This window comes from Melopsittacus undulatus, chromosome 1 (genome assembly GCF_012275295.1).
Source record: "Melopsittacus undulatus isolate bMelUnd1 chromosome 1, bMelUnd1.mat.Z, whole genome shotgun sequence".
NCBI lineage: Eukaryota > Metazoa > Chordata > Aves > Psittaciformes > Psittaculidae > Melopsittacus > Melopsittacus undulatus.
The window spans coordinates 115119154-115145899 of NC_047527.1; the positions used below are offsets into that span (position 1 = coordinate 115119154).

Sequence of the window (26746 nt, forward strand, 5' to 3'; positions counted from 1 at the left end):
CCAGACTTGTGCTCTAGACACTTCAGCAGCTTCATTGCCCTTCTCTGGGCCTGCTCCAGTACCTCAATGTCTTCCTTGTAGTGAGGAGCCCAAAACTGAACACAGTATTCTAGGTGCTGCCTCACCAGTGCTAAGTTCAATTCCCTAGTTCTGCTGACCACACTATTTCCAACGTAAGATGCTCATGCTCACATACTCATGCTCAGACCATGTCTCCTTATTCTTCCTGGGTTACCTAACGCTGCTTCCATTTCTTACACACTTTCATTTTATGCTTGAGTTTTGTCAGGAGTTCCCTGTTAAGCCATGCAGGAGGCCTGAAAAGCATCTAAATTAAAAATACTTTTACACTACTTCTCCAGAAACAGTATAAAATTCTTCCATTTGCAACTAAATGCATTATACTTCTGCTTCTCTTGTGTTTAGATCTTTCTTACATGAATGTTAGCCTTCCACAAAACACAGTCTTTATGAACTCAAGACAAACATTTCTACTTATGCTCTTCTCCTGTCTGCACCTCTTCTGTAGCACAACCTCAACCTCTGATACGATTGAAGTTACTCTGTTTTTAACCTTTCTCAGAGCTTTATGAACTTATGGGGTGAAAAACCTACAGGAAAGAAGCACCATATAATCCAGAAGAAGGCATATGAAAACAATCTTTCCTGGTAGTTACAACCTGCCATAGGCTTTCCACTTTTTAACCCAATGGTGTGTATTATTTTGTTTTCACTAGGCCTCTGCAATTTATGTTCATGCTTCATGGCAATGTCACAGTTCTGCCAAAGCAGTAACAAGGTCTGCGACTACTTATTGACATAATGCTTTCAAAAGAAAAGTTTCTTTAAGTATACACGCGGCATTTAGAGAACTGCCTTCAGTTGGGATGCTTTGCCATTTTAAAACACCACCTCAGACTTGTACCCCACCGCTATTATACACAGAGTACACCAACATGCTGATACATTTCTGAAATTCATCTGTGATTAATACAGTAGCTGGCACAGCCTGTTTGGCCACCCACATTTTCAGTTATTTTTGATTCAGCATTCAGAAAATGGAACATATGGAAGAACACATCCTCCTAGAATATGGATGGACGAACTACCTGCAAGTGTTGCATTTACTGAATTAACTGGGAGTAACTGCAGCTCTGCTATCTTGAGAGAAGAGATCAAGACAAATATCAATGGCTTAAGAGTAGACTCAGCTCGTCTGCATAACACATTACTCCACACTGACAATGCTGTCTGGCTGAACTCTAGTCATGGTGATATGTTAATAACAATATTACTGGTAATTGTGTACCATCTTGCAAGTAAGTATATTTATTGTTATAAGGAGATTAACATCTGTCTTCTGCCGCAATTTTACAGTCCTTACACAAAAAAAAAGCAACCCAGATGCTTAAGGAGTGCATGTTCAGGTCCAACATACAGTTGGAGGAATGAGCTGAATTGTACACAATAGACAATGATTCATGATGGCATCAAGGATTTTCTGTCAGGTCAGAGGTTTGATTTAAGAGGCTTTCATGTCAGTCTTAATTTCCAGTACCACTGTTTGTTGGCATGCTGTTTGCCTTGAAATCTGTGCCAGAAATTGATTTAAGCTTATTTTCCCAACCTACTAGCTATCTTGATAGTTTCAGTAGTTATAATATTTCATTGTAACAACATGTTGTAAAACCTGTATCTACAGAAGATTTTTTTTGCCTATACTGTTACATCATAAAAAAGCAGAAGGAGAATATTCTCTTTCCTCCCAGCCAGCTTAAGCCAGAACTGCACAGAATAGTAGCCTGCCAACATTTAAATGGTGATAAACAGTATCTTTGTCCTCTAGATGTTCATAAGTTTTCTGGCACAGAGGTCATCACAGCTTAGCTAAACAGGTGTTTGAAGTTTGTCTTCTAAGTTTGTATACTTATTTTTGTGTTCATAAGCACTGCACACAGCCATAATTAAGGTATAATCCATGGCTGAAATTGACACTATCAACCAAATCTAAAGCTTAGATTCACACTGCCATGATCACTCAGACCTCCATGCTGTCCTTCATAAGTCCTCCTTACCACAAAACAAGGAGATAAAAACCTAAATACTCTACAGCCATCCCAAATCTGCAAATGCCCACACTTCTTGATAAACGCACACTGTAATTAGTATAGCAAATGTTTCCAGAGCAGGTATTTTTTCTGACCATTCTCATTTTGGAGGCTGACACTTTCAAGAATATTAATTTTCAAACAGTACATACTACCTGACACCTGAGGCTCCTTTAGGGTACCATCAACTGAGCATAAAAAATAAACCTGGTGTCAAATGTGCAAGTGACTTTCAGCCTCAAGTCTTACTGGCACAATTAGTACCTTCTACAGGTTCAAGTTGCTTTTGAAAGTTAAGATTTAGATTTCTGCACCACCTAGGCATTTTTGAAACTATTACCTCTGCATATCCAGCCAGATTCACAAAAGGCCACTGGGACATTACATACAATGCAATTTCGACCTGGTCATGCAGTTACCACTAATTTCTTACTAATAGGACAGAGACAGACTTACTTAATTTCCCAGCTGCTGCTTTTAAGCACACATTTTCACGGGAGAACCAGCTTTCTTTAAAAATAAACTTAACTGAAATGTAAGGTATATCTGTGTGGGCACATGAATTAGGATTCACCTGCAAAACCAGAAAGTCCCTCTAGGCCATTTGGAATCGTACTACAAGGACAGAATACTTAAAGCTGAACCCCCTGCCTGAAGAATTATTTCAGATTGAAACCTGCCTTCAGATTTATGGCACGCAGTGCTGCCTCTCTGGGGATTTCCCTGCAGTTTAGTCAGAGAGCTTCCTGGCTTCCCCTGCTTTGAGGGACAGTGACTTCTCTTTTTTTTTTTTGCTTGACGATATTCAAGTTGCTGCTATCATATTAACTCTGTAACAAAGCATCACCTTGTATAGGAATGCAAGGTGTCAGTGATGGTGGGGTAGCACTTACTCTAAATTCTCCCTATGAAAACAATAAGTCTTGCAGCTAAATTCAAGCTATTTAGTAAGAAACCAGCATGGCTTTCTAATGCTGCCATTACTATCCAAGGAGACAGGTGAAAGAAAGGGACCTCAAGGAACTGCATAGAAAGTGACAGAATAAAAGAGGCTGGGAATAGGAAAAGCTTTTGAATCAGAAGAATCCTACATGGAGCCTAGCTATCCAATCTTCTGACAATGAAGACTTGGAGGTAACAAGTTAATTTTAAAAATGAAAAGTGGAAACCAACATTAAAAAAACAAAAAAAATGAATTAAGGAAAATTGAGAAGCATAAACTTGAGCAAGGAACATACAAATCTACAAGAATGCAAGACAAAACCAAGACATTTTTAGAAGCAGCATGTTTAAAGCTTAGGCTCTACTACTAAAAGGCTTTTCAGTATCTCAGAAGAAGAAGGCCTGAAGTAGAATCTGTAAGGCCAACAGACAACCAGGATATAAAAACTGCTTGCAGTAGAGAGTCTTTTGCAGAAAACAAATTATTTTCATCACTGCACACTTAAGAGCCAGGAAGGCTCCAACCTCTGAGTAGCCTTAGAGTGTATCAATGTGACAAATGTCAGCTTTCACACGCAAGGACGTTAACAAGCTTGGCACCACAACCACACCTTCTTTGTTCAGTGCATTCACAGATGAACACAAGTGGGTGACCAGTACGTAATTCTAAATCTGACACAGAGAAGATGAACACTTTCCAATTTTTTTTTTTAATCACAAGAATCTTCATTAGATTAAAGAACCAAATTTAAAACCAGGAACCACTTTTTTTTTCCCAAACACTTATTTATATTATGGAAGCCAATGCCAAACCACGTTGCAGAAGACAAAAAGGCTTAAAAGGGAATTAGAATACTGAAGGTCAATTAAAGCCATACTTACTATCAAGACTCAAGTCTGAAAAGCTTCCTTTTTATTGCTTATTATTCATAAATGGGGCATATCCAAGATATGAGAACTTAGCACTTCTGCTGCTCTTATGTTTTTCCCTAAGTACCTGCCAGAAGCTGCTTTGGAGAGAAGGCTATGTAAGTGTTTCATCTTTCCTAACACAGCAATACGTCTGTTCTTACCTTCAGGAACTTTTAGTTCTCTAACTCAGCCCACCTTCATGAATAGACAGAACAGGGGACAGTCCTGGAGCAGAATCTCAGATAGAAAGGAATGTTGCATATCCATTCCTGTTGGGTGATATGGTTTAGTGTGAGGTGTCCCTGCCCATGGCAGGGAGGGTTGGAACTAGATGATCTTAAGGTCCTTTCCAATCCTAACTATTCTATGATTCTATGATTCATAACCTGCTGCCCTGGAAGCCTTGTCCAAAGGGGATGATGGCAGAGAACAGGAGTGGAAACAGCAGCTTGACCCAAAAAGGTAGTTCCTTTTATGGCATCTTACCATGTACTACGTAACTGTGGACATAAATGCAGCACGTGTTTCAATCTTCCAGTCATATTTAACTTCTTCCTTCAAAGACAAACTTCTGTTTCTCCAATACTGAAGATAGCTGAATCATATTTCTAAAAAAGAAATCCTTATTTATTGTTCCTTTTGTTACACTGCTATCCAGTTTCCTATCTTTCTCCACAACCTCATACAAAAAAGGCAGAAACGTAACTGGCTGCTACAGAATACCTGAAACATGTTGGACGTTTCTATATGCAGACAGTAAATATAGGAAGAGGTTTCTTCTCACCTCTTTCCAGGAATATAAAACCAAGACTTTCAGAAGTTCTAGGAAATAAGTTACTTTTATTTTTAAAACCTGTTCAAAATCCACCCACACCTTCAATCATGTTGTATAGGCCATGGCATGTTATAGAGATAACTGCCTCACCGTTTAAAAAGGGTTTTAGGACTATCAAACTAATGCATCATGTAATAAAAAAAAAAAATTAGAGCCTGTTTAAACAGTTAAAGACAATTTTCTTTCTTAGTTCAGTACTGAGACTAAAGGGAGATAGGGTGGGTGAGAAGACTAAAAAAGAGGGCTAGAGGAAGAAATTAAGCCATACTTGAAAGAAAAAAATTGATTTTTATAAACTTTTTTAATGTCCATATTTACAGTTCTTTTAACAATTTAACAGCTATGAAATATTTAGCAGAAGATGAAATAATGTGTATTTCCTAAGAAATTACTTACTTGTCACATATACTTCTACCTCCACCATTTAATTTGCCTTCAATAACGTTTCCTTAACTAAGAGCCCCATTATGGCCTAATGCTGGAGTGGTCAGAGTCACTGTTAATGGTTCAGTGGAAAACACCACATTAGACTGCCTTTAGGGAAGAAGCAGCTAAATTTAACTGTGCAATGAAGATTAATCTTTGCACTCCCAAACATCTCTCTAATAATTGAGAGAAGCAGCAAATGTCAGGAAGACAAAAATATTAAGAGGTAACACTTGGTTCAGCAACGCTTCAGAATGAAGTTATCTGCAAATGCTCCAGAACACATCATAGTTCAAAATTAAAATGATTTTTAAAAACCTTACCTTGTTTATAGTGCACCTTTCTGGCATAACAGCCATTATTCCATCATGTTCTTCAAAAAATCCTTTAAGGATACTGCAAATACTGCCTTGGATTTGGTGAAAAAACCTACCTGTCCTTGCTGGAACATGGTGGAAGGGGAAAAAAAAAAGGTCCCTAAAAAAATCCTAAAGCTATTCTGACCTCCTAAATGAAAAACAGCACAAGAACAATGACCAGTTCCCAAAATGTTGACATATTACAACACAACATTAAGGAAAATGAGAACAGCACACAAGAGAACATTTTGAATTACAAAAGCAGCAATTCATTCATCAGAGTTTGGGGATAACTGATGTCACTGCACAAGGCTGAAACTGCACACAAATTTGACTAACCACATTCAAGAAATGCTGGAACAAGACTTGAGAAGAGGGACCATGGCAACAGAGAACTTGTAATGGGAGACTAAAGAAAGCTGGTTTGTATAGTTTAGTAAACAAAGATGGAAAAGGGACTATTGCCTATAAATAGGTCAGGGCAATAAGCATCAGTGAGGAGTGCTATTTCATGCAGAAGGCAGCTCTGGAATAGAAATAAATGGATGAGGACTAACATTAGATCTGAAATCAGAAGCAGCTATCCAACCATTAGGCCCAGCACAGCAGTGGTCAAGAGGGAAACCCACCTACTTTAAGATGGATATTGGTCAGCTGATGACATTAAGAGGGTTTGTGACAGCACGAGACTGACTCATCCAGCCAGTAGGAACTTTGTTTAAGAAAACTTTCATGTTCCTACTAGCTGACTACTTGTGCATCTTTCTTCCAAACCAAGTGATCCTCCTCATTGGCCTTCTAGCAACAAAGGCCTCACATTTCCTCTCCAGGGGCCAAGCAAGTACTTTTAGAGAAGGAAAAGTGCTCACAACATGCAGCTTCTTACACCTTTCTGCTTTCACAGTAGGACTGCAAAGAGACCCCCGAATCACCCTGAGCCATGAAATATGGTTCAGTCTCGTAATGGGAAGTAGGAGAGGAGGGTCTCCAAAGATCAGTGACAAATTTTATGGTGCTTTACCCTCTACAGTAGTAGAGTTGTAGAGTGAGTAGGAATACTAGATAGTGAATTCCAGCTGCAAACTGCATCAAGCTTAGACTTTTTAAGAAAGGAGATGGGAATGGTTACCATCGAGTGATGACTCCTAGTCTCTGTGGATCCTCATTTCTGAATGAAAGCCTAAACTGTATTTTGCAAGCAGGTGATAATGCTTTCTCCCTGCACTTTGGGTGGTTCAAAGTCCCCTGAATGCAAACACCAAAACATTAGCAAGCACTGCTAAGCAGCTGTGAACAGTCAACATGCTGGCTTAGCATTTCACTAGGCTCATGTGGTCGCTTTCATTTGGCCAGCTTCTGTTATGTTTGTCAGCACAATCAACTTGTCTTCAGTTTCTCCACTTCATCTCTGTATTAGCCTACAGTGCTAGCCTTGGCAAAGCAAGCATATTCTCTCACCTTTCTTGGCCTTCACTTTGGACCATTTGGCTGTCATCTCTTGAAAAGGAAAATGGGAGAGGGTGGGAAGTGAAATTTAAGACGAATAGCAAGCTGTTTGCAAGAGACTCCCCCACCTGTAATACTCACTTCCTATGACTTAAGCACTATAAGCCTTCACAACATGAACAAAGCTTTTTTTCTTTCCCCTGCCCTTTCATAATGTCATTGACAACAGCACTGCAGTAGTAGCATGTATTGAACACACCAGTAGAAATCATCAGTATTGCCTTCATTAACTCTTTCCATTGCTATATCATAGGACATACCCATGCAACAGAAGAGATGCCAAGAAGCAACAGTTTTTCCTGCTGTAATCTGAAAGAATTCTTTTCCACTGAGATAATGTGTTGCTAAATATCTCTTAACCTAATGTACCATATCATAAACCTAATGTTAGCAAAGAAGGTACATAAACTGTTAGAAGAAAATTCAAGGTGCATGCACTGAGTTATCACCAATGACCTCCATGCCAGACTATTAGATGTAAAGAGCATGTAAACCAATCCATTAACATGTGCCTAACAGATGGTTCAGAGATACTTTGCTAGAAGAACCAATGCAGCTTTCTCAAAAGATGGAGGTTAATACATTCCGCTTTTTAACATATGAGCCTTAAACAGGACTTTAAAGTTAAACTGCTGTGTCACTTAAAGACAGATGGTGAGGGGAAATAAAGCTTATTTCAAGAGGCACCTTACAGTATTAATGCTAATGTTCCAGTAACTCCATTAGATTTTCCATTTTTGTATTACATGCTTATACTTTAAACCATTTTTTCTCTTAAGAACTCACACTGAAGCTGTGTCTCTACCAAGTACAGGAAATGCCGTGCAAATATTCAAACATCCCACAAATCTTGTGAGAAGAGTACTTTGTTTATAGGATTTCCTATGTATCTGCAATAAGCTTTTTATTAGAAGACCAACTAGGAACAGAGGAACTATCATTTAGCCTTTCCAGAACACATGCATACACGTGTACATATATGTACTTCTTCCACCAGCTTCCTTATACAGTTACCAAAAGTACACTGACCCATTTTATTAGAAATACTTACCAGCTCATCTCTGGTTTTGATGCGACAAAACTGTGTTAATTTTGTCCTAACTATTGCTGCCCTACAACAATAACACAACACTTTGACCTTGTAACAGTATACCCCATCACAAGATCTCCTAAATTAGAAGAGGTTCTCCAAGCTTACATGTGCTTAATGGATGCCTTTTGAAGTATCACAGTTACAACAGGTTATTCTATTTTCTCAACTGAAATGACTCCCACACAGTAAACAGAGGCTGAGAAGATGAGGAAGGCAGTGCTTTGTACTGCACCCAGGAGGACCTCTACTGGTTGCCTTGGTTGGCTAGAGTTACTCCAAAATGGACCTAGTGCGTTCTCACACCAGAACTACCACTGCAAAAACCGACACCACTGCGATGCTTCCTGGCAACACAGGATCTTGGCACAAAGCTGAGATGAAACCTTTAGACTCTTCTGCTTAAAAGATATGGTTTTGGTTTTTTCTTTTCACTGAAATCAAGACAGAAGTTTCTTTGATTTAAATTGGTATCAAGATCTGAATTCTTGAGACAGCTGGTTAGTAGCTGCCACCCTACCCCAGCCTGGTAGTTCTTCAAATTATGTGAACTTCTGTCCCCAGCAAGAGAATATCAGCCTACCCTAGTTTTAATCTGCATCATGAAGTTATATAACAGAACACTACATTTCAGTGATCTATGAGAAGTGTCATGAACTTTTCTTGACCACCTGCAAGGTCCAGAAGATCCCTGCTACAGAGTTATTCTTGAGTTTTGGCCTGGAGAGGAATTCAGCAATAAGAAGCCTGCAGATGAGCTCATTGTACCTTAACCCTGCCAGCCCCGTAAGTGTGAGTTTCAAAGCAAAAAGTGATTCCATAGAGAAATAAGCAGCCACTCTTTAGTCAAGAGTTGTTTGGGGTTTGTTGTTTTTTTTTTCCCGAAAGAAACATTCGTACCTGTTGGATCCCACCGGATTTCAGAGTAAACCAAGACAACCATCGTTCACAAACATTACTGGCTCACCACTTAGGTATGGCAAAATCTCTTCAGCATCTGCTGCGTTCTTGGCTACCTTTACCTACTACCAATTTGCAGCGTAACACAAGTTCTGTGCTCTTCTCACCCCAGACAAATGACAGCTGCTTCTGGGCAGTGGGTATTCCCCAAGGGATAGTGTCATTCGTGAGCACCACCACAGAAGTGCCAGTAGGAAGATTTGGCATCTCATACAGAACAAATTGCTCTCATTCTTTGGACAAATACCCCTTTGCTAGAAAGACCCAAGAATGGCTGTTTTCATACCCTCCTCTCTGCTAGTCACAGCCCTGTGGCAAAATCCTGGGGTAACAGGAATAAAAAAGTAAGCAATTCTTTACATATGCCAAGCATCTGCTCCACAGCTATGTAAACCAGGGGTGTCCATAAAGCAAGCTTTCCAGATGCCAGTTGAGGCTGTACGCACATGCACTATGACAGAACTGCAGTCACAAACACTTTTTCACCTACAAACATACTGACTACTGACCAGGCTTGAGCACCCCACAGTGGATGTGCTCTGGAGGCTAGAAACCACAGCTTACCAGCATAACAACGTTGATTCCCAGCTGGTTAAAAATCACAGCTGGGGTCAAACTATGCTTAATTACAGTGTAGCAAGAAATTGACACCTCGGTAAACATCTCCCTCTGGCAGTCAGAAATAACTGCAACTGGCAACTGCTTCTCTCCTCTCCCCACCTGAAGCACACCAGGAGCACAGCCCACACGCACACCTGTTTCAGTGCATGTAAAGCAAACACTGTCTTACAGATGGAGATGAAAGTGATTCTTCTAGTGAGCAACTGCTCCCTAAGGCACACTAAGGTAGTGCTCAAGAGGAAGGCCTGAGGTTGCTCTGTGGTGTGACTGAGCATCCAGTCTGGCAAGGATGGGTCAGGTCACTCCAGAGACACAGCATGCCCTTCCCTAGGAAGGGGGCATAGCCAAAACCCCATTCTGCCCCCTTCTCGATAGAAAACAACAAGACGAACACTCCTCTTACCTGAACTCTGGGAGGAGGTTTGGCCGAAGCCCATAGAAAGCCGCTGAGAGAGTCACCAGCCAGCCAGGTTTGTAATTCCCATTCTCACACTCCAGATAAGGCGAGGACCACCTGATGTGGTTCTTATCGGCAGTGAAGCTCTCCCATCTCTTCCAGCTGTTCTCTAAAGTTCTGGGCCCCGTGTTCAAGACCTTCCTATGCAGATGTGGCCTCCACTTGCGCTTCAAGCTGTGGAACCACTCTGTTTCCACAGAGGCGTTGGCCAGGCGGTGAGCCGAGGAGGATAAGTCCTGCAGGAGGACTTGGCTCTCGTGCCTGCTGGCCTGGAGAAAAACCTGGGGTGTGGAGGAGAAAGGCTCCGTGCTGAAAGTGATAGCTGCCCTGGAGATGTTGGGGTCCCCCTCCAGGAGGCTCCTGATCAAGGCGCGGTACCACTCCAGGTCCTCCTGCAAGTTCTGCTCCCGCGACTTATTGCTCTGGAGGATCATGTTGAGAAAGTTGGTGGCGTGGGTGAGGGTGTCCAGGGCCCCGTGCAGGGACGGGTGTGAGGTGAAGCGCGACTTGCCGGCCAGGCTAGCCAACTCGTACCTCCCGGAGCAGTTGGCACGCCGCAGCTCCCGGGAGTCACCCGTGTAGAGGAACGAGGCCACGTCCTGGGGTACCTCCTCAGCGAGCCGCTGCGCCAAGATGGTGCTCGCCGTAGAGCGGCTCCGCGGGGCCGGCTGAGGCTCCCGGCTCTTGATGTGGTTGTAAATAGGATGCCTCCCTCTAAGTGCCCGATCCTGGCTGCGCACCGCCTGCCCTTGGCCGGCGGCGGCCCCGAGCCCCCGCTGGGCGAGGAGCAAGAGAAGAAGGAGCCGGAGCAAAGCCATGTCCCCCGGCGCTCCTGCAGGCGCGGCGAAGTGGCTGAAGACGGGCTTCGCGCAGGCGGCCGCGGCGCAGGGGCACGAACGCGCAAGGGCAGCCGAGCGGCAGCGGGGCGGAGATCGGCCCCGGGCCCGCGAGTAACCTGTAGCAGCGTCGCCCGCGCCCTCCCCAGCGCGGGTCGCCGCGCAGCCCCGCCGCCGGCGCGGAGCGGCTCGGAGCCCCTCCGGCGACGGCAGCGGCCGCAGCGAGCCCGTCTGCGCCTCCTCCCGCCGCGGCCACCTCGCTCACTGAGCTGCTGCCCAACGCAGCGCGCAGGGGCGGCGGCGCCCGCGCCCGGCGCAGCGCAGGGTGCCCCCGCGGCGCCCCGCCGCCGCCCGCGCTCCGCCGCTCCGCATCCTTCAAGCGCTGCTGCCGGAGAGGGGTGACCGGGACTGCCACTTGCTGCGGGATCAGCGGGCGGGGCTGCTGCCGGGGAGCCAGCGGGGGGACGCCCGCCTCCACCAGCACTCGGCTCCCCAAGCGAGGACTCCCACCTAGGTGAGGCTCCTCACCGTGCAGCTCCGCCGCGGACAGCCGGGCCCCCCTTCCCAGCCGGCCCTTATAGGTGTACGCCGGGCAGCTGCCGCCCTGTGTGGCCTCCTCGGCTGTCAGTCAGCCGGCAGCCATTCACGGGGCAGGAGGATGGCGCCGTGCGGCGCTGAGGGGGGCGGTACCGCCGCCGCGGAGAGGCGTCGAGGCACCTCTCTTCACCTGCCGCCGGCTCAGCAGGGAACAGGACGGGGCGGGGAGCAGGGGGGTTGCCTCCCGCCGCAGCGGCAGCCGCTCAGCTTTCCCCCCGGCCGAAACCCGCTGACGGAACCAGGCCCGGAGCGGCTTCCACAGCGCCGGCTCTGCCGGGGCTCTGCGAGGGGCTTGCCCGGGGAGTGTGGCAGCGACACCTGCTGGCCGGGCGAGGGGTGTGCCGCTGCTCCTCCGCGCTGGGGGCGGGCGGCCGCGAAGGGCTGCACAGCGGCCCCTGGGGCGATAAGAATACCCCCGCCGCAGGGCACAGGAACAGCCCGGCGCTCCGGGGTACGGCGGCTGCAGCCAGAGCCTCGCAGTGTGGGGCGGTGCTTGTCCTCTGCTGGGAGGGAGGCGCGCTCGCCCCACACAGTGCTGAGGTGGGTGGGACGGTTGGTATAAGACTGAGCCTTGGCTTCCCTCAGCAGGCGTGAGTTAGCCGGGCTGCACCGGGAGGGAGGAGGAAGGCGTTTGGGAGGGGTGTGACTCTTGGGTGGGAATGGGGAACTGTCTTTTCCAGGCCCATGACCCATCAGCCCCCGTCGTGTGCAGGTGCTGCCACATTTCCCAGCCTTCTTGCATGGGCTGCCTCACGTCACCTCACACATAACACAGAACGGCCCATACACAGGGTACATCCCACCATAATGGGAACTGAGTCACGTCCCTCTCCAACTACAGTGGCTGGCTAATTGTATTTATGTAACCGTAACCTTGCCTCCTTTTTCCCTTTCCTCCTTTTTTAACTCCAAGTTGTTAATTCCTACTGCTGTCTTCAAAACTAAGAAAGCCCTTAATCCAGTGGCTTTCAACGCTGACCTGCAGAGCATCTGTGTGGAGTCAAAACAGCACTGGCTGATCACCTAGGTTTGCCACTTGCTTGGCAGAAACCACCCTTGGAAATGCACAGATGCATTCAAGAGGTATTTGGGATTTTCCAGATAAGCCGTGAGTCACAGGGCCATCATGATCAGTAATATGGATCTAGTTTGCAGCACATCTAAACAGATGTTTAACTTTGTGCATTCACCTGCTCGATATCTTACTGTTGATGAGGGGTTTGTGGCAAGACGCAGGTAGCAAAAAGTGAATTTTTAGAAAAGGAGGCCAGCAGCAAAATCTTCTAATTACAATTAATTCAATTCTGCCTTAATATAAAACTCACTTTTGAAATTCAGAAGTGCAGATGAAAAGAGTTGTAAAAAGAGGATCCTCTTTTTTCTTTCTCCCACACACACATGTGCATGCGCATCCTATAAGGAGCAGATTTCAGTCATGCAAAATACATGATCTAATTTTAAACCACTGACAAGATGTGCTCCTTAAAGCATACTCTTATTTTAGAATTATTTGAAACTATACTTAAAGGAATGGTCATTCTAATACAGCCAACCATAAATCACATTTGCAATCCATAAATCCTGGTGATGTAAATGCACTTTATCTTTACATAGGGTGAACTTTAATAATTACAGTATCACATGTGGATAAGAGAGAAAGTTATAAATATGGCTTTTTTTCTTGTTCCATGCAGATGATGAGGGTATTCACTGCTTAAGAATAACTTACTTATTCTGAACTTTCCCTCAAGTGACTAGCCTGTGAGATTATTTAGAAAGCACATATATTTAGTAACTCAGAAGCTGATATTTATGGTTTAGCACAGCACAGGGAGTCTGTGTTTCCAAGTCTGCACTGAACAAATACCTAAAGATGCATTATTTGCTGTGGATAAGTGAGAACCAGGGCTTTTGCCAGGAGCAGCTGTCAGGACTGAGCTAAACTAACATGGGATCAGTTACATGGGGAGATATCAATGGAAGCATAAACAAACAAGCATTTTTTTTTAATGGTATGCCTGTGCTGATTCTCTTTACTGACTGTCACAGGCTGCTCTAAAGGAAAGGTCAGTTCCCTGATGGTAATTCGCTTCCCCTAATGTAGCCTGACTATTAATATCCATCTAAACTGCACTCAGCCTGCGAAATGGCCACATTCACACATTGCTAGGACAATCAAAAATCCTTTAATGTACATGCATAGTAAGCTCCTTCTGTTTCTTGACCTCAGAGAATCATATCAGAGAGTGGTTTGGGTTGGAAGGGGTCTTAAAGACCATCTAGTTCCAAACCTCCTATCACAGGTAAGGACACCTTCCACTAGACCAAGGTTGCTCAAGGCCCTGTCCAACCTGGCCTTGATCACTGCCAGGGCTGTGGCAGCCACAGCTTCTCTGGGCAATCTATCTGAAGAGGTAAAAGGCTGTTTTTCCTGTTACCTGTTTCCTCTGTGCTTGTGCTCTCTGTGCTACTGAGCCAGAGAGAGAGGAGAAGAGGTTAACTAGAGGATTTTCTTATTAAGGGTGCCAGGTTTATTGTTCAGTCTCATACAGCTGCATCGCAGAGAGTTCAGTGAGCCTTTCTTTATCCTCTCAGGCTCCCTTCCGCAGTCAGTTCAGATCTGCTCTCAATTAGCTGTTGTGTACAGCCAGGACCAAAGTAAGGTACAAACAGATTTTAAACCATTGCAGATGTGCACCTCCTTACAGCCTTGTAAAAACTGTGCTGTGGGACACAAAGCCCACCATTCAGTGCCCAGATCCAGGGCACTGGCAATGTGGAAAGACAGTACTCTCTTACATTAAGGAAATCTACCAGGCATTATACTTACAGGAGTTTACTAAGGATCGGAAGAGATGTAGGAACCTTTGATCATTGTATTTTTATTTTAATACTGAAATGCAGTGATGATCCTGGTGTGTCATTTATAGTCAGTTGACCATGTCAGGAGCCTGTTCAACTGTGGCTGCTAAAATGTGAAAATGGACTGGGAGTCCCCAAGACACACAATTACTGTGATTGAATAATGTTTTGTTTGTTTCTGTCTCAGTTCTGCCAGAGCTGCTGCTTCAAGCCATCCACCAGCAAGGAATCAAGGCATCTGACCATGGTCCTGCATACTTCTGAGTTTTTACAACTATCACAATTGCTGCATGCAAAGTACCTGTGTCTGAAGGGTCTTGATTCACTGTATTACCTATCAGGCTAGAAGTCTGCATTTAGATGTGGTGTGAGTTAAACCTGGGTCTAATTACAGTGTATTAAAAATAGCAGTGCAAAATGTTACCATTTTTTAACTGAGTAAGTGTAACCTACTTTCTCCAAATACTGTCTGTGCAAAAAGATCTTGGTTTATCTGAACTATTTGCAATGCTAGAAGCATCAGAATGACTGCACTCTTAAAATCAACTGGAATGAATGAAAGACTGTTGTAGCTGTGAAATATATTTAATTTATTAAATATTTATTATTATTTGTCCTAAGCTATTTATTAATATTTGTCCTAAACTAATTAGGTGATGCAAAGAGTATACTCATTAAGAGTAAGTGCTAAAATTCTGAGAATGGTGTATGTTGTTTCTCTCACAAAACAGAAACAAAATGTTTATCAAAATCATTGCTAATGCTATTTAAAAACAGATTAAAAATAAAGTGATTTTAAAATAAGAGTACTCTTACTTTCAGCTTGATTACCTAAAGAAATAATGTTCTTGCAATCATATTTTTGTCTGTCTGATGAGTCCCTTCTGTCTGCCAATAGCTTCTGGTCTTGTTAATTTCAGCTAAGTCTGACAGCATAACGAAGGCCTCAAAGTTTATATAAGCTTCTACAGATCTTGTGAAACTCACATGTGGATCACAGAAAGCAACCCACGTTAATATTTGTGCTGCAGAGTGACTTCAACAGTTACACAGTCTCTTCGGTCTTTCTTCTTGCCACTCATATTGGCCAATACCATAAATATACCCCAAAACAGCTGGAGCACATGGACAGCCTCCCTGCTCAGTAGACAGGGAACAGCCAACAGAGCTGGTGGGGGAGAACTCAAAACGATAAGGAGGAGCTGGAGGTACTGTTGATGGTGGGCACAGTGCCATGAGTTTTTAATATATGATGCGAAGAATACATGGGGCTGGGAGGTATGCTGGGTTTATTGAAGGAGACAATGACAGAGATAGTAAGCACAAATCCATTGTAAACCAGGCTTCATTAATTCTCTTTATTTGCTCTCACAAATGAAGTAAAACCACCACATAAACATAAAAAAAATGAAATAGCCAAAATGAAGAGTACTAAAGTTCTTAGAAGCTGATGGAAGAAGATGGAAGAGCTTACATGTAAATTAACATTCACTTGTAGTGAGAAATTGAAACCCACTGTGTATTTTCTTGGAAACAGTGGGACAGAAGGAACCTCACAGAGGTTACCCAGTCGGCACTCCTGCACTGCAGCAGCATTAAGTACAACACGACCCTCTCTGGCAGGAGTTTATCTACCTTCTCTCAGAGAACTTCCAGTCAGATGGACTCCACAGCCACCCTAACTACCTTGTTCCAGGTTTCATCACCTTAGCACCCAGTGTAGATTGAGGGGGTTCTCTAACATGCTCAGTCTTTATTTTGTTTCTTTGCTTTCTTAGAGTACAATCACCATAAGCCAGTATCTGTCTGCAAAAGATCACTTTGACTTACTCCTTTTTTCTTTTTTTTTCTGGGCTAAATTGAACAAATTTCTATGCTTTCTAAAACTGTTTTGGGCCCTTCTGTTCTCTTCTGGACTGTCCGTTTTGTTAGCCTCTTTCTCTTCCTGTCCCAGGCAAGGACATAGGAAGCCTGCTATGAATCTTCTGCAGGCTATGTAAAATTCTCTGTTAATACACCCCACATTGAGGCTTGCCTGCTTTTTCACCCTCCCCACTGTACTGACAACTACTGAAGTCTGTAACACTATGTAATCTTCATAACCTTTCAAAACATATTGTTTCCTAGTTATCCTTTTTTTTTTTTTATTTGAGGGTTTGAGCTCTGCTGCTGGTAGTAATTTGCACCTGTATTTGTTGAATTTTACCTTACTGATTTTAGGCTCTCTGATTTTTCAAGATTATCTTTAATTCCTGTTCTGTTCTTCAAAATGCTTGTAGTCATTTACTTATTTTATGACCTTTTATTTCCTTACCAAATTTATTCATTGTGGCTGAGATCAGAACTCTTCAGGAACAGAACCTACCTTAAATGTCCTCCTGGTTTGGCAGTGTACAACTGATACTTTTTGAGAATGACTTCATAGGCAATTGCTTACCCACTCGTGAGCTGCCTACACTGTATTTCCTTAGCTGCCTGGTGAGAACCTCATGCTAAGTATGTAACGAATGTTGCATCCACTGCTTCATCACTATCCATGAGGTCAGTTATGAGTCAAATAAGAAAATTCAGTTTGTTTCATATGGAGTTTTCTTGACAATCCCACGTTGGCTGATTTTCATCAATTTATTATTTTTTACATGATTGCTACAATGTAGTTTAATAGTTCTTTTCTGAATCTTCTGGTGATATTTGTTTCATGGGCTTCTTTATAATCTCTCTGATCTGTTTTTATGAAAATACAGAGTATGATTTTTTCCAACTTTAGAATCTTCCTCACAAACACTTGGAATGGCAAGTGGTAGTTTATGTTTGGAAGATCACGTCTTATCTCCAACAGAAAATGTTATTCTAGATTAGGAGAAAATTGTCTGTTAGACAACATATTGATGGCTCTGACTCCTAATTGTTTATGGAGAGCTTGCATTTGATATGCAGATGTATCTAATATGCAAATGCAGGCTCTGCATTTTAAATAAACACTATTCAAAAGCTTTATAAGCTTATCCACAGTTGGGAAAAGATAAGGGGATGCTGAAGTTAAGGTTGCAAACACAGTCCAGTCTGCTTGTACTTTACAGACATGATCTGAATGTTGGGAAGCATTGCACGTATATACTGAGAGCTGTTAATGCCTTGAGACTGTGGCAAGGACACGCAGCATAATGCACTTGTGCCAGGGAGAGCAAAACTGCAAGTAAGAGCACATACCAAAAGAAGTCAGACCCCTAAAGCAATTTCCATTAATTTCTTTATTTTAAATTAAAACAAAGGTAAACCATAAATGTCTGTGGCTATAAAGGCAGAGTGCAACAAATGGAATAAATAACTAGCCTAGTACCTGGACTGTCTTCATGGAGTGAATCCAACTTCCTCATAATTTCCAGTATAAATGGTGTGCCAAATAAGAACATTAAGTGGGCAACACTCCTAATAATGGTGGAATAAGATTCAGTGCCGTATCCAAAAGGAGATAGTAGTGCTTCAATCCCTATGTTACAAAGCCTAAACCATGGCCTAAATCCTTAGCCGCTGCAGCAGAATGAACAGCTGAGCTCGGCCTCTCAGCCATCCCTAGGAGAGCAGTAACAAGCATGGAGAAGGAGGACTGCTCACTCCCCTGTTAATATGTTCTGGCTGCAGCAAGAGCAGCATTTGACTGCAGCCTCTCACTCAGATGGTAAAATACTTCTTGTGCTTAGCCACTGAAGTATCTATTTGGGTACAGATGGGATGTCTACTAAATCTCAGCCAGAGGCTGTGGTATTGCTCACCTTCAGATTAATAGCCAGTGCCTAGAACATTTCAGTGGCAAGTGAGAGATGGAGGACCTTCTTAGCAAGAGCTTCAAAACCACAGCTTTGAGAAAACAGCCCAACAGCAGACATCCACCTTGTCAGGGCCAGAATGGAGTGAGCAAGAAATTAATAAAAGATAAATGCACAAAGACAAGATAAAGGAGGAATCATCTGAAGAGTAAAGTTTAAAAAAATTATAAGCATCAAGAAAATTAAACCTCAACTAGCACATGCTATACTGATAGCTGAGTTTCCTATGAGTACCTTGCCTTCAGTGATGAACCTGTTGATTGCAATGAGCATCCTAATCAATACTGTGCTTTTGAACAACTTAATGTAATTCCTTCAGAACTCCCAGGGAAGAGTAATTGCTGGATAAGAGCATACACAAGGTGAGTTTCTTTGTTCTTTTGTGACAAGAATAACATTCATAGTATTTCCAACAATATCTCAACAAAACTTTTATCAAGCAATAAATCGTGAATGCACACTATACTGCTGAAATTATCATCCTATCCTAATCCAGTCTGTAAAGCAGTAAAATGCTATCTGTGGTCTTCTTCCCTGGTTTCTCTCTGCTTGGAATTTAGGGAATTGTCAACTTTTTTGAACTTTCAAAGGTGTGACTAAAAATACAACTGTATGGTGACTACTTTGGATTTAACTGTATGTCTGGATCCTTGGATCCAGATTCTTCCTCCCAGTTATTCTACCATGCCTTTTTTTCCCCAAATGCATTCCAAAACTCAAATCATCTTGCCTTTGCTTCCAGTTACATAAAATAGAATAAATTGTCATCTGATGTAGATTAGCATATCTTTCCTGAAGCCAATGAAATTACATGAGTTTATATAGATAAGTATTTGCCCACTCGCCTTATATACAGAAGACAAAATCCAGAATTCCTATTAAAATGTTTCAAAAACTACATCTTGTTACATTTTGTTCTAAGAATCTGCAGATGTCAGCTCATGAAAATAGACTTCAAAGGGTGGAATCGTTTGAATTAATTGGGAGCTAAATCACAATCACAAAATGAGTTCTGTTTGTAAATGGTTGCTTTATACTGTGCGGCTGGGTGAGTATTAGCCTTTTAACAGCTCTGCTGTTTGATACAGAGCCTTCCACTTGAAATGAGAATAGCAGAAGCTACTGACTGTGGACCTTGAGGTCTGAGGCAGCACTTCCTAATGCTTCCGTGCTGATAAAGTACTCAAATGAAGCACTCAGTTAAGATGATGCTTTTTATTTTTCTTCTTGGAAAAAACAAGATTCCTTCAAGAAAACCAAATTACCCTCCTTCTGCTCCTGTCCTTCTGCCCCATGCCACATTCACAGTGAAGCCAAAGGTGAGATGTGGTATCTCCTCTGACTCCTATCAACAGTGAATGAGAAGGGAATACAAATGATACCAGAGAGAGAAGAAGAAAGAGGAGCCAGGGAAATTTCAGTTTCTGACTCTTTTTTAATAACTTGTAAAAAGAGAGGCTTTGCTTGACTATATGTCAGCCAGATTACACTCTGGAGGGGAAAGGTGATGTGGTGGAGGAGGCACAGTGAGGAGCAAGGGGAATAAAAATACAGTCTCTTGTCATATGTACAGGCTACAAAACATCCATCTTGTTATTTATGTAAACAGTTTTAATGGACAACAGGGCATACGGCTGGAGAACCATAGGGCAAAGTTTTCAACAGTCGTACAAAATCTGCAAAGCACGGACAGCAGACAAGCGAGATTACACAGGCATTTCCCACTGCAGCATTGGAGTGGGGACTCTGTAGGGTTGATCTAGACTCAGGAATCCTCTGGCACTGCAGAAGGAGGACTGACATGAAGAAATAAGGCAGACAATGGATAGGAGTGCGCTGGCAAATACACTTTCAGGTCTCCACTGAGATTGTCATCACTTGTGTCCTTTATTTATGACTATGACATTCATATATCCTCATGTGGCCACTTGGACTTGTAGTGAGTAATGATGCACAGAATTACATCTTTCATACGGATGGTAAAGAGGTCTTTTGGGGCTAACAGCTTTTGGTCTTTGAACTCTGAAAAATATCCTACAGATGAAGAAGTTTCTTCAGCCAATCCAGCATTTCCCTGGAATCCTCTTCAAAATGAATGCACAAAAGCAAAAAGAGAATTTCTGTACATTCCTGTAAAAGTGGAGATGCTCAAACCTATGGTTCAACTGAGCAAGGATGACACTCAGGAAAAAGTGCTTTTCACCAACTGATTCTACAAATTGGTGGCTTCCATAAAGGTTGGAAGCTAATGCGAATGACGTAGAAGGAGGATTCAACCATTACTGTCAAGAAGAAAGCTAATTTCAGAGGAACATTTCAATTTACCTTCTCTAGAAAGAGTGATGATTTCCTGTGAGAAAAGAAAAAAAAGGACTACTCAGAAATAGAAGAGGATAACTGGTTTTCAACACCTAACCTCATTCTGTAGTTCCTCTCCCTAAGTCATATTATAGTCGGTAGCTCAGTTTTTACATTATCTCAGTCCAATAAACATTCAATAAGTGTTCGCAGCAGCAGTACAATACAGAACTTGATGGTGTGTCTTTTTTGCCAATGTAGGCTAAAATACCAACTTTGACAAAATCTGTGGGACTGATGTCCCTTGAAAACATTTAACGAAAGAGAGTGGAAGATACAGATAACATAGCTCTTGACATTGTAAGTTCCTAAGCCTTCACTTTGTCTGCCCCTGGTGCATGTTACATAGACTGAAACAGGAGCTGGATAATACTGTAAAGACAGCTCAAGTACATCCATCCCATGCTGCTGGGCAGGATTTGTGGAAAGTGGGCACCCTTCACATATAACTATGCTGAGGACAATCCAGGTCAATACATTTTTTTTACTTACTTGCAAGAGAAGGTCTTCCAGTCTTACCCTGTGTAACCTTCAGCTTTGCTCTCAGCATCAATCATTTACAGCTAATATTTTCAGCAAGTGTAAGCAGCCTATGCACCCACTGAGCCTTTTGAACCATGACATTTTAGTTAAAATAATTCTGGAAAGTGAGACTTGGACTCTTCAGACTTGGGCAATTCACAACATTCTACCTTTTTTCCTCCACAGATCTCTAAGAGTTCAATTAAAAGATACATAAAGCATCTGTTCTCTTCCACAAACAGGAGAGGCATCTTCTGTTTGATAAGCCAGAGCTTATCACCCATCTTACCTCAGACATGCTATTTATACTGCCCTTCTGCAAATGTGTTATGACTGCCCTGCACCCTGTTCTAAGGCATTTACCACAGAATCGACAGATTTCCACATCCGAAATGAGCACAGCCCAGATCAAATTTATACAGAGGCTGGAACTCAGTCCTCGTTTTGGATGGCTGCATGTGGGAGTGCATGCACGTATGTGTATTTGTGTGGGAGTATCAGCATTCATTTCATAAACTCTGTTCATGCTGCAGAAATTACTTGTATCGTGGTTTATTTTAGTACCAAATTGCAAGGTTAGTTCATTTGCAAGATGGCAATTTAACACACTGGGAGAAGGAGGGAGAATAGATTTCTTCTAAGATCTGCAGTGTCTGTGATGCTCTGCAGCAAACAGAGCAGAACAGAATTCTGGTGACCATTTTGATGAAAAAGTGAATGTGCTCAGTGAGCCAACAAGGAGCAGTCAGGGAAATCAACTGTGAGACTTGGTAATTTTTTCCTCTTCCAGCCATTCCATCTGACTTTCTGTAATTTTATTTAAGGCAGAAATATTGTACTTTAGGGGCTTTAGTGCTTTTTTTTAATTAAATATGCTCAATTAGTTTGTGAAGAAACGTTCCCTATAAAAATCATCTGTGATACTCGGTGGGTTCCTTCTTTCCCTAAAGCTAAAATCAGCTTCAATAGCTTCACTCTTAACTTTAGAAAAACATTCTATAACTTGGGCATTTTAATCTCCACAAAAGCCTTATTGAAACAATCACAACAAATGAAGATTGAAGAATAAAAGCAAGCTGGCTTTAGGGCTTCATTACGCTAAAAATGGGAAGAGAAAGGAAGTACATCTTCAGAGCCTACACAGTACTGTAGCATATGCTACACAAAAATGAAGACCTCGGAGGCCTGCAGCTGGCTTGGGTCCTACTGTTGCTGTGATCTAAGGCAGTGCGAGTCTCCCTTATTTCTGCCCATATGAAAACTTTTCACTTGTCATTTTGATGTACCTACTGGGTAAAATTCACATCCTCTGCTCAAAGCCTGTGGCACCTGCAGGCTCCCAGTGCTCCAGTGTCTGCGTTACCTTTCAGCCTCCCACAGGCTCAGCCAGGAGGGACCCATCTTTTAGGACCATATCTCCCAGCAACCCTACCCTGACCCAAGCAATTGTATACTCTCTGCTGGGGTTCCCCAAGCTCTGCCTGACACCCAGGCACTGCTAAAGGAGGAGGCACCACTATACACTGTAACACAGACATAGGCTTGGTGTCTGTGAGCAGTGCTGCAGGTGGATTTTCTACTGCCTTTTTTTTTTGCTATGAATAACAATATACTAATGGAATGCCACAGGCACTGGGTACCTCCATTAAACTATCAAACCCTACAAAAATAATCCAACACCGAAAAAAACAAAATCCCTTTTCTTCCCTTATTTTCATGTTCTGTTTCACAGCTCTGATCCTGTGATACTAATTAAGTTTTCTGCTCTTGCCTTTCATTGCACTCTTAATGTGTTCATCTATGTGCGTGCACACATGCATACACCTTCATGCTTTGAGCCCTATGACACTGACTTAACCATGTTCCTTTTCTACTCCAACCCCTTTATCCCACCTACATTTTTAATCCTGAGAGACTCCATTGCCCAGCTGAGGCAGTATCACAGCAAGCATTTGCAAGGATGAGAAGAGCACAGTGCAGCTGTCTCACACAGCTGGGAAGGAGCAGGGGACAAGACTGGTGGAAGAGCTTTCTCAGCATTCCTGTTATTCCCAGGACTAGTGCCTGCTGGCTGTAACAAAGGCTGCAGTGTGAGAGGTAAGGGTTAAGTCAGCTGAGGTCCAGGTCACACACTCTGACTGAAGCTTGCAGTGCTTTTAGTTTCTCCTTCACCCTGTGAGCTCCACAGAGGTGTGTAGCTGCTGGCCAGCTCTGCTGTGCTTTCTACCTGCTCTGTTCACTGTGCTGCAGATGTCACCTGTCACTTTGCTCTAGGCCGTTAGACTTGATAAATTCCTATGGCAAGCAGAAGATAAGCTCTGTGTTTAGCTAAGTGGAATTATACCAAGTCTATTTTAATTTCTGCTACCCCAGGAATATGCATTATACATATGTTTTATATTTATGCCAATTGACTCAATTCTGCATCTTCCTATTAGCTGAAATTACTACCTTTGTTTTTTTGCAGTGGTGTGATGATGCTGTATTTACCTGAACAGGGATTTTAACTCACGGCACCACTCAGTAGCTTAATGTTTCTGCTTCAAGGCACCTTATTTTGAATGAGGATGTAGAAATTGACATGGTCCTATCAGTAACAGTGGTAGAGCACCCTCCATGGTCCTTCCGTCTTTCCCATCTCTTGGAGTTTTGGCCTCTGTGGGGACCACCTGTGACAGGGGAAGCAAGGGCACAGTCCTGAGCAACAGCATCCAACCTACACAAGTAGATGGCCTTGCCACTACCATTTCTGTTTGGAAGCAACACTTCCATGGAAATGTTTGGGCATTAATGCCAACCTGGGGCCATTCCCAAGAGGCTTTCTGGCCACCCTGTTCAGGAGTCTAAAAGCATTTAGCCCTACAGGTGCAAACTGCAGCGGGCCAGTCAGCTTCTGAGTGGTCCCTGAGCTTTCACAGTATGCAAACACAGCCTACAACTCTTGAGTGAGTTTGCTTGCATCTTTTCTGTTTTCTCCATAATCCATAGATTCAGCCATTTTAAGCTAAGCTGCACCTCTCTAAATAGGCACATTCTGTCTCTCCATCTCTGCATTCTCATTTGCAGCCAGCACTCGGATGTTGCCACTTTGCCCCCTTTCCAGCATTCAGTTTTGCCAGTCCACCAGCTCTTTGTCCACCATCTTCCATTTCTTGTCATCTGAAGACTCTTTCCTTCAAATCTTCTGTAAATTCCTGGTCATCTCCACCTTTGTTATCTCCCTTCTCTTTTTGTCAATTGATTCTGGTGGTAGTACCCTGGCAGTAGCACTTTTTACTGGGAAGCAAAAATATATGATAGTAGAGGCTTTAAATCTCATAGTTCTTCATTTTCTCTCTCAGTCCTTTTCTCTTGGTTATCTTCTCCATCAACTTTCTTTCCATGTCATTTGATATTCATTTCCCACATCTTTAGAATTCACCAGCACTCTGCTATTCCCTCTGCTTTTCAAGCTTCTTTTTTTATCTCTTCTCTTTTTTCCCTTTTTCTTTTTTATAGGTGGAGGCTACTCTTGATCTTTGCAGGAACTAATCATCTCTGTGCAGCACCTGACTCCTTTCGTGCCCCAGCGTCTCATTTTACATCTGGTCTGCATTGCATAGCCTAGTGTTCAGCTGGGTTTCCTGGTGCGTTTCATAGCTTCCCCCACATCATTTTTAATCTTTTCTGTACTGCTTCTCTCTTCCTTTTTATGCCAGAGGCAGAAGGGCCCTGTTAGTTAGTTCTGTTTCATAGGAAATTCACTTTTAACAGCAGAGAATATCAGACTGCAAGCACAATTAAAACTTGCTCACATCTCTCTAGGTCCTGGTGAGTTACAGCATTGGAAAAAGATTTATGCCCCAAGATTTCTTATTCATCCTTGGGGTTGAATCAACTTTGTCTAGCCAATCAATTTTGTCTAGCCCAGAGGTTTTGACACTCAGTTGATCTCTTTTTCCATGTCTGTACCTCTGTGTCAGCTTTAAAAATCATTGTTTCACCAAAAACCTTGTCCTGCTGTTCTCAGTCACTCACATTTGCCACTAATGTATACTTCATGTTCTAGGATAAAATAGTTTCTTAGAATTTCATATTTGTAGAGCTCCCACAGCCTTCCCAAGCAACATGACCCCTGTCCCATCAGCCTTGTTTTATCTTTGTTGCAATGACAGCCTCTTTTTCTTGTACCAGCACAGAGGATGTGGTGAACTATTCACTCCTTCCTCACTGCAGGTACCATTTACATTTTGCACATATCTGCTTTCAGCCTTCCCTTCCCTGGATTGAGCTACCGCAGGGATTTCAACCTTTTTTCCTTGGGTCATGTTTTTTAGAGCTCTGAGCATTGCTGTGTTCTCTCCTCAGGTCCCTCAGGATCTCTCTCCCTGCCAGGTTACTCATACTAACACACTAACACTGCTTTACCAACAAGAAGCATTTGCCTCTCCATTAGTCTGCTCATTCTCCATTAAAGTTAATATTTACATTCTTCTGTGTTGGAGAGGAAGCCTCAGTTCCCAGGTCTGTGGTTTATATATCATCTAAACCTAAGCGTGAGTGCTTGTTAATGCATATAGAAGCATTTGAAATAATTGTGATATCACAGAATCACAGAATCGCAAGGGTTGGAAGGGACCTCGAAAGATCATCTAGTCCAACCCCCCTGCAAGAGCACATAGCACAACCTTACTTCACTCCTCCGTCATCCTTATCCCATAGGGTACATTGCTTTTTCCTAATAATACTTCTCTTAATTCCCTTAGTAGTGACTTTAGGCTGAGGGTACCCTTGGTTTCACTGTCAATTACTGTAGTCTGCAAGATTTTACATTGAAGCAGCTCATTTAGTTTTCACTAGCAGCTTTCTTTCTCCCTAAAATAGCAGGGTTAAATACAGCATTTGTGTTATCCATCAGTATTGAATTCCTAGAATTTCCTGAAGGCATATAGAGGGCTGAACACACAAAGTTCAATGCTGTATTTCTATTTGAAATAACCAAAGGATATAAATCCACCTACAACCAGTGACCTTTCAGGATTTGCAGCATTAGATGACATCGGAAAAACTTTGACAGATGAAAATATAAGCACTGGGGAAAAGTAATATCTGGGATCCCAGGTGAAGTGTTTGGAAGACAAGATTTTATATCAGTTATTTTACCCCTTGATTTATTCACAACTCTTGCATCTCCCCTCAGGCCAAAGTGCTCAAACTCTCCATAAAAATTTCACATTTGGCCAGATTTTTCCTCCAACGAGATGCTGGCTGCCTGTGGTAGTTTTTTTCTGAGAGACCTAAGTCTTTCCTCTGACAAAGGTTGCAGCTAATGTTAAGCCTGTAATTTCTTTACAGTATGTTTGCTGCTCCTGGCAATACTGTAGGAAATGAGCAAAGGGCAATGTAGTAAAATGAATGGTAAGGATTTGCTCTGAGTGCTAGATAAGACCTGTCAGAGGTGGGTCTCCATCCGCAGACATGCACAGACACACACAGGTCACAACATTAAGGTCACAACAAACTTTTGCACTGATGTTTATTTCAACTCT

General features: G+C 42.8%; 1 protein-coding gene across 1 annotated transcript in view; it reads right to left on the reverse strand.

Moving 5' to 3' along the window:
• GPR158 (G protein-coupled receptor 158) overlaps positions 1-11034 on the reverse strand; it is a 185979-nt gene extending 174945 nt beyond the window's left edge. The window contains exon 1 of the mRNA XM_034067256.1: positions 10163-11034. Within this exon, the coding sequence (XP_033923147.1) occupies positions 10163-11034 (872 nt within the window). The remainder of the gene's footprint in view (positions 1-10162) is intronic.
• Positions 11035-26746: the final 15712 nt, after the last annotated feature.